The sequence below is a fragment of the Telmatherina bonti genome (assembly GCF_933228915.1).
Source record: "Telmatherina bonti genome assembly, chromosome: 17".
Classification (NCBI taxonomy): Eukaryota; Metazoa; Chordata; class Actinopteri; order Atheriniformes; family Telmatherinidae; genus Telmatherina; species Telmatherina bonti.
In genome coordinates, this window is record NC_136615.1 from 7,615,100 (window position 1) to 7,623,730 (window position 8,631).

Consider the following 8,631-nt stretch of genomic DNA (forward strand, 5'->3'; position numbering starts at 1 on the left):
AGTCTGTCTCTACTTTCTACGGTACAGGATGTTACCTGCCTAGCAACCCAGAAGCCATTGTGCTGGACATTGATTACAAATCTGGAACCCCCATGCAGAGGTCTTCACTCCTGCTTCATCCCAGAGTTTGACTCATAAACATGATGTTTGTTTGTGTTTGATGAGAGGATTGTGTGTTCACAGTGCTGCCAAGGCGCCTTACCTGGCCAAGTTCAAGGTGAAGCGCTGTGGGGTGAGTGAGCTGGAGAGGGAGGGTCTGCGCTGCCCGTCCGACTCGCTGGAGGACGGAGAGGAGAATCCAGACGGGTCACGCAGGGTTTGCTGGCAAGCAGCCATCTTCAAAGTGGGAGACGACTGCAGACAGGTTCCCGCCTCCTCACCTAACAGCATGTTTGTGTGTCCAGAATCCCGTCTACAACCCCCGTCTGCTTCTGTCCCCCTGCAGGACATGCTGGCTCTGCAGATTATCGGGCTGTTTAAGAACATCTTCCAGCTGGTTGGTCTGGATCTGTTTGTCTTCCCGTACAGGGTGGTCGCCACGGCGCCAGGGGTAAAGCTCTCACCTTGTTCCCTCCCTGTTTATTCAGCCTCCCTTAAACTGGGGGGGTTGTACGTCACAACGCTCAAGAAACACTTAATCCTCCTTAGTTCATACTAAACATAGAAAAAATATTGACATTTTTTGTAATAACACGCAGAGAATCTTTGTGAAAAAAACGACAGTTTCTTTGTGTAATAACCCGTGAATGATCTTCGTGTAATAACACGATGGATGATCTTTGTGTAATAACACGTGGATGATATTCGTGTCATAAGACAATGATATTGTGTAATAAGACAATGGTTGATATTTGTTTAAGAACATGTGGATGATTTTTGTGTAATAACACGATGGAGCATCTTTGTGTAATAACACCATGGATGATCTTTGTGTAATAACACCATGGATGATCTTTGTGTGATAACACCATGGAGGATCTTTGTGTAATAACACCATGGATGATCTTTGTGTGATAACACCATGGAGGATCTTTGTGTGATAACACCTGGAGGATCTTTGTGTAATAACACCATGGATGATCTTTGTGTAATAACACCATGGAGGATCTTTGTGTAATAACACCATGGATGATCTTTGTGTGATAACACCATGGAGGATCTTTGTGTGATAACACCTGGAGGATCTTTGTGTAATAACACCATGGATGATCTTTGTGTAATAACACCATGGATGATCTTTGTGTAATAACACCATGGATGATCTTTGTGTAATAACACCATGGATGATCTTTGTGTGATAACACCATGGAGGATCTTTGTGTGATAACACCTGGAGGATCTTTGTGTAATAACACGTGGAGGATCTTTGTGTAATAACACCATGGAGTATCTTTGTGTAATAACACGTGGAGGATCTTTGTGTAATAACACCATGGAGTATCTTTGTGTAATAACACGTGGAGGATCTTTGTGTAATAACACCATGGAGTATCTTTGTGTAATAACACGTGGAGGATCTTTGTGTAATAACACCATGGAGTATCTTTGTGTAATAACACGTGGAGGATCTTTGTGTAATAACACCATGGAGTATCTTTGTGTAATAACACCATGGAGTATCTTTGTGTAATAACACGTGGAGGATCTTTGTGTAATAACACCATGGAGTATCTTTGTGTAATAACACATGGAGGATCTTTGTGTAATAACACCATGGAGGATCTTTGTGTAATAACACATGGAGGATCTTTGTGTAATAACACCATGGAGCGTCTTCATTTAATAACACATGAAGGATCTTTCTGAAATAACACCATGGAGGATCCTTGTGTAATAACACATGGAGGATCTTTGTGTAATAACACCGTGGAGGATCTTTGTGTAATAACACATGGAGGATCTTTGTGTAATAACACCATGGAGGATCTTTGTGTAATAACACCATGGAGTATCTTTGTGTAATAACACCATGGAGTATCTTTGTGTAATAACACGTGGAGGATCTTTGTGTAATAACACGTGGAGGATCTTTGTGTAATAACACAATCTGTGATCTTCTAGTGGCTCCTGACTTCATGCTTGTCTGCATGACTAGACTCCGTATTGCAACGTTTACTGTGATGAAAATTCTGTTTTCTTTTCCGCAGTGCGGCGTGATCGAGTGCATCCCAGACTGCAAGTCCAGAGACCAGCTAGGCCGGCAGACAGACTTCGGGATGTACGATTACTTCCGTAACCAGTACGGGGACGAGTCCACCCTCGCTTTCCAGCAGGTGCCCACCTTCAAGTCTTTCAGTTTAAACTTTATCTCAGTTGGTTCATTCTTATTTAAGTTTGTCAGTAAATATCTCTGATGGATCGCTGAGGAAACAATGTCTCAGATGTTCCTCCTGGGAGTCACAGCAAATCCATGCAAGTCTTCACCATGTCTTCTTCCTCCAGGCTCGGTATAACTTCATCCGCAGCATGGCTGCCTACAGCCTGCTGCTGTTCCTGCTGCAGATCAAAGACCGACACAACGGCAACATCATGCTGGACAGCAAAGGACACCTCATCCACATCGGTGTGTACCCCCGACTCTGCTTCTGTCTCAGAGTTCCTTCCAGCTTCACCCTGAACGTTGGGGTTTACCACGTCCTCGTCTTCTGCAGATTTTGGCTTCATGTTCGAGAGCTCTCCTGGTGGGAACCTGGGCTGGGAGCCGGACATCAAGCTGACTGACGAGATGGTGATGATCATGGGAGGCAAGATGGAGGCCACGCCTTTTAAATGGTTTATGGAGATGTGTGTCAGAGGATATCTGGCCGTCAGGTAAGAAACGCTCTTCCTGATGGATCCCCTATGGATCAACAATCAGTTGGTGATATTTTTACTGTGCTCGTGTCAAACAGGCCCTACATGGATGCGGTGGTTTCCCTGGTGACCCTCATGCTGGACACTGGACTGCCTTGCTTCAGAGGACAAACCATCAAACTCCTCAAGTAAGAGCGAAGTGGGAACGTCTGAGTAAAACGCCACAGATTCTTCTGGAAAGGCGTGCCAGAGCCTCTCTGGCTGTTCTGGAAAATGATCTTCCAGACGTTTTTATGGAACTTCCAAGAAGACAAACAGGATTTACGGATCAGTGAGGATTTTCCCTCCATGTTGTTGAGATGTTGTGAAATGTAGTGAGCTGTGTGTTGCGTTCAGGTTCAGCTGGTAGAACAGGGAGACTGCAGCGTCACCAGCATGTGCACTCCCGGTCTGCTTGGAATAATACGTAGTTTATTGGTAACCTTTTCTTCATGTGTGGCCGTGGTGTGCTGGGAGGGTGGGCATTTCCCCTCCAAGGCAGAAGAAACTGAATCATTTCCATTTCAGTCATTAATTTATATATTTTTCACTTTCTTTTAAAATGATTATGATAAATATTTAGAAGATAATTTCCTGGAGCTTGTGGTACATATCCATCTGAAACGGAGTTAGCATTTAGCTTTTCATAGTGCAGTAAAAGTGACTCAACAGCACCTCCTCCTGGTCAGGCAGAGAAGCTGCACGACCCACCGTGTCCCGGTTCTGCTCTGGCTTTTCCTTTCACATCGTCACAACGGTGTGTTTGCGCATTCGCAGCCCGGTTCCTCACATCAAGTCGTTTACATAAAAAGGCTGAGCAGCAGTCTGGCGCTTCGGCCTCAACGTTGGATGACGTTCTCATCAGAAGGATGATCCTGCTGGAGAGGCTTAAACAATGTTCACATCTTTCTTTTGAGAAGAAACGTGAGCATACGCTGCTGGTCGTCATGACAACTAAAGATAAACTGCTGCTGAATCATTTAGCTTAGCATATTTGTAATGGTGTCCGATGGCCTGGATTGTATTAGATTAAACCGCCGCTGACCTGCCTTACCGCCACCGCTTACATAAACACTCCTGATGTGGAGCTTAACTGGTTTAAACACACACCTGTGCCAGACAGGTGAGAACTCATCACAACCTCATCACCATGCAGCATTTTGTACCCACCCAGCTTGCCGTTTGCTTCATTTTTCTTCTCCTGTAAATGTGAAGCGTGAGATTCAGCTGCAGGCGGTGATTAAACTGATGATAAAATCCCTCTTCCTTCTCCTGGCGACGTGCACATGTCCCGTCCCGCTCACCGTCTCTGCGCTGTGGCCTCATGCAGAAGATGAACCTCTTGCTTGGAGATTAGCTTCTTTCTGCTGGATGACAAAACTATTCAAGTCACTTTAAGAGGGTTTTTTTTTTTTTTTTTAATATTTTACTGTGTTTTTTTGTTAATGCTGAGTGTGTGTTTCTCGCAGGGGACGTTTCAACCCGCAGATGAGCGAGAAAGAAGCAGCAGCTTTCATGATCAAAGTCATCCAGAGCTGTTTCCTCAGCAGCAGGTGAGAAAAAGACACTGCGTTATGACCTTTCCAGGCCAGGTTGACGTTGTCCTTCCACGGCGTTATGATGTCTTATGACCTTTGACACCTTTGAACCTGCAGACACCTTCTCGACCAGGTGCATACAAAGACGTGTGTTTTTACCAGCGTTTGCAGCTCAGACTTTGTCCACACGTAGCAGTATCTCACAAAACGTCAACATTTTTCTCCGATATTGGTCTGTCCACACAAGAACGCAGATTTATGCAGGTAAACACGATTCTTTTAAAACCTCCGACCAAAGATCTGCAAATACTCCGTTTGCACGTCTGCATGTGGACATAAATAACCAGGATTTTTTTCTAACTCGCCCATTTAAAAGTAATTTAATCTCTAAATTCAACATATTTAGGGGTGTGTCCTTTGGATTGACAGGTACCCAATCCAATCCAATCCAGTTTATTTATAAAGCACCGTTAAAAACAACAAAGTTGACCAAAGTGCTGTACAGAAGAAACAATAAAACATACATATTTACATCATAATGGGGCATCAGCACATTGTTAATAGTAAAACAACCCTTTAAATTAGTCAAACGCCAAAGAGAAAAAATGAGTCTTCAGACAAGACTTAAAAACAAGAAGCGATTCAGCCTGTCTAATGTACAGGGGCAGCTTATTCCACAACTTGGGACCAATAACAGAAAAAGCTCGGTCACCTCTCAGTTTACGCTTCGTCTTAGGAACCACAAGCAGAAGTTGATCTGTGGACCTCAGAGAGCGTGTAGGGGAATACCTCACCAGCAGGTCTGACAGGTAGCGAGGGGCCAGACCGTTCAGGCATTTAAAAACAAATAAAAGAATCTTAAAATCAATTCTGTAACGGACAGGGAGCCAGTGAAGGGAAGACAAAATTGGTGAAACATGGTCAGACTTTCGAGATCCAGTTAAAAGACGTGCTGCAGCGTTCTGCACCAGCTGCAGCCGTGCGAGAGAGGACTGACTGATCCCACAGTACAGGGCGTTACAATAGTCAAGCCGTGTGGTTACAAAAGCATGGATCAAAATTTCAAAATCATGTCTTGAGAGTGAGGACCTTATTTTTGCAAGCTGTCTCAGGTGGAAAAAACTTGCTTTCACCACAGCACTAATTTGTTTGTCCAATTTAAGTTCCTGATCCATTTTCACACCAAGATTGCAGACAGTAGGCTTAACAAACTGTGACATGGATCCAAGGTTAACTGAGACAGCATCACCAACACTGCTAGGTCCAAGAAGAAGAACCTCTGTTTTTTTATCATTAAAATGCAAAAAATTTGTTGACATCCAAATTTTAATTTCATCAATGCACTTTAAGAGTTCAGTGGCACTGAAGCTTTCTTGACGTTTGAGGGGAATGTAAATTTGGCTATCATCAGCATAAAGATGAAAAGACACACCAAGCCTTCGGAGAATAGACCCCAGCGGCAACAGATACAATGAAAAAAGGAGCGGACCAAGGATTGATCCTTGTGGCACGCCACAATTCAAGGGGGCCGAGGATGAAGCAAAGTCACCCAATCTCACACAAAAACTCCTATCTGCTAAGTAGGAACGGAACCACTCCAAGGCAGCCCCGTGAATGCCCACTGTGTTCTCGAGTCGGCACAGTAGGATTTCATGATCCACTGTGTCGAACGCAGCGATCAGATCTAACAAAACCAGTGCAACAGTATGACCAGAGTCAGTATACATCAAAATGTCATTAAAGACTCTAAGTAGAGCAGACTCTGTGCGGTGCAAATTTTTAAAACCAGACTGAAAAACTTCAGGGATCTCATGTGCATCCAGAAATGCCTTCAATTGACAAAATACAATTTTTTCCAGAATTTTGGACAGGAATGGAAGCTTAGAAATTGGACGAAAGTTTGAAGGATCATTGTTATCAAGGCCAGACTTTTTTATTAATGGCTGAACAACAGCGTGCTTAAAGCATTTTGGCACCACTCCTTTTACCAAGCTTCCATTCACAAGATGTACAACAAAGGGTGCTATGGTTGGAAACACCTCTTTAAAGAGGCGCGGAGGAATGGAATCATCAGGTGAGCCCGCAGGCTTCATTCCACTAACAACCTTCTCCAAAGTAGAGAGAGTCACAGGCTCCAACTGAGAGAATAAGGCAGTGCATGTGACAGAGTCAGACAGACAGACAGATTGAGGGGAAATAAGAGCCCTTGTGGTTACAACCTTATTCACAAAAAAGTTCAAAAAGTTCTCACACACTTTATGTGAGGCTTCAAGGCTGTCAGATTGGGGGACATTAAGAGAAGCATTCACCAAATTAAAGAGAGCACGTGGGTTGTGCCTGTTAGCAGTAACCATATCAGAAAAATATTTTGACTTGGCTAATTTTACACATTTCTGATATCTGTGCAGACTGGCCTTTAACATTTGAAAAGAAATTTGCAACTTATCCTTTTTCCACCTGCGCTCAGCTCTCCTGCACTCACGTCTTGCAGCGCGAGTGGACTCATTTAACCAAGGCTCAGATTTAGGCTTTGCCCGCCTAGCTTTTAGCGGAGCCACACTGTCCAAAATAGACACACAGAGCGAATCAAGACGAATTGCAAACTCATCAACGTCACAATCAGAGCTCAAAAAATCACTAAATAAAATGGACTGGTTAAAGGCAGCAGAGAACTGAGCCGCAGTGGACGAGTTAACGACACGACAGAGGCGCACAGGAGCGCACGGTTTATCTGCGTTGCACAGGAAAGGCACATTAAATAAAATCAGCATATGATCTGAAAACACAGCATCACAAACTTCCAGGTCACATATTGAAAGGCCGTACGACAATACAATATCTAATGTGTGTCCGTGTTCCTGCGTAGGTCCGGAGACAGACTGCACAAGCTTAAAAGTCTCGATAAGGTCCAAAAAGTCTTTCGCCATAGGCTTATCAGTGCAGCACACATGAATATTAAAGTCACCAGCAATCAGTATGCGGTCATATTTGGGCAATATCTCTGCTAAGAAGCGTGAAAAATCACTGATAAAGTCTTTATTGTACTTGGGTGGCCTGTAAACAACAGCGCACAACACAGGAGGATCAGCGGTCAGAACAAACGCATTCATTTCAAAGCTCGACGCAGACAGATCACAAATGAACGGTGTGCATTTAAATTTGTTCTTAAAAACAGTCGCTACTCCCCCGGCACGACCTGACAATCTTGGCGTAGAAATATAGGAACAGTCGACAGGCAACAGTTCAGAGAAGGCATTTGACTCACCAACGCCGAGCCAAGTTTCAGTTACGCACAGGAAATCCAGCTCATGGCTCACAACAAAATCCTTAATGATAAATGTCTTGTTGGCCAGCGATCTGGCGTTTACCAGGGCTATCCTGGCTGGAGTCACGGTGCTAGCCTCCAAAGTAGCTCCACATGACAGCTGCTTTAGCGGCCGAAGATTCAGATGATTCACACCCCGCTGTTGAAGACGAAAGCGGGAAAGATGACAGGTCCGAGTGATCCCTGTCTCATCCTCCACACCAACGACACCCGATCTCCCGCTTCAAATAAAAAAAAAAAAACGTAGAACAACCTTGGTTTTTAGCCAGTTAATAAGGTGACTTAACTTTAGCCTGCTTATCTCCATTAGCTGGTTACCTCCTGTTATCTCCGGGTTAGCTCGGTTAGCTCTTAGCTACAGGCAGCTCGGAGTTCACTCGAATAAACATGTTTACATGAAAACCCGAAGTAGAATACTGTCATGAAATTATTTAATTTGCAATAATTGTTTCCAAATGAAAAGACATCGTGTAACGTTCATTCACGCCATTCACGCTTTTTTTGTTCAACTTGAGGTAAAAGCAGGGAAAATGGGGGTTAGGGTTACTTGACTTGAGTTTGTTAAATTTTGAACTCTCCACTTTTTATTTGTTTTTCATTTCAACACATAAATCGCATCCTGCGTCCGAAATTAAACAAATGAACGAAGAAAGTAAAAACAGGTGGCGGGTCACATGATCCAGACTGGACCTGCTATTTTCATAAAACGCTCGGGAGCAAAAAAAAGAAAAAGTTATTTAGTTTATTCTTTGCAGGGGTTTGTCTCCTCATGTCGGTGTATTTTCTCCCAGCATCATAATCGGGGAAATTTATGGGAAAATATAAAAAGATGGGTTAAAAAACGGGATTTTCCCTGACAAAACGGGATAGTGGACAGGTTTCCAGAAGCCTCCTCATCCTATCACTCCCAGCTTGCAGAGCACTTTCCACTGCTGG

At 43.8% G+C, this 8,631-nt stretch overlaps 1 protein-coding gene across 3 annotated transcripts in view; it reads left to right on the forward strand.

Moving 5' to 3' along the window:
- Positions 1-8,631, forward strand: part of pi4kaa (phosphatidylinositol 4-kinase, catalytic, alpha a) — a 38,826-nt gene that overhangs the window by 29,105 nt on the left and 1,090 nt on the right. For 2 of the 3 annotated variants that reach the window (XM_079256730.1, XM_079256731.1), the window contains 7 exons: positions 28-100; positions 184-550; positions 2,148-2,273; positions 2,443-2,563; positions 2,652-2,811; positions 2,892-2,981; positions 4,302-4,385. In XM_079256730.1, the coding sequence (XP_079112856.1) occupies positions 28-100; positions 184-550; positions 2,148-2,273; positions 2,443-2,563; positions 2,652-2,811; positions 2,892-2,981; positions 4,302-4,385 (1,021 nt within the window). The remainder of the gene's footprint in view (positions 1-27; positions 101-183; positions 551-2,147; positions 2,274-2,442; positions 2,564-2,651; positions 2,812-2,891; positions 2,982-4,301; positions 4,386-8,631) is intronic. The other variant, XM_079256732.1, reaches the window with a different exon arrangement.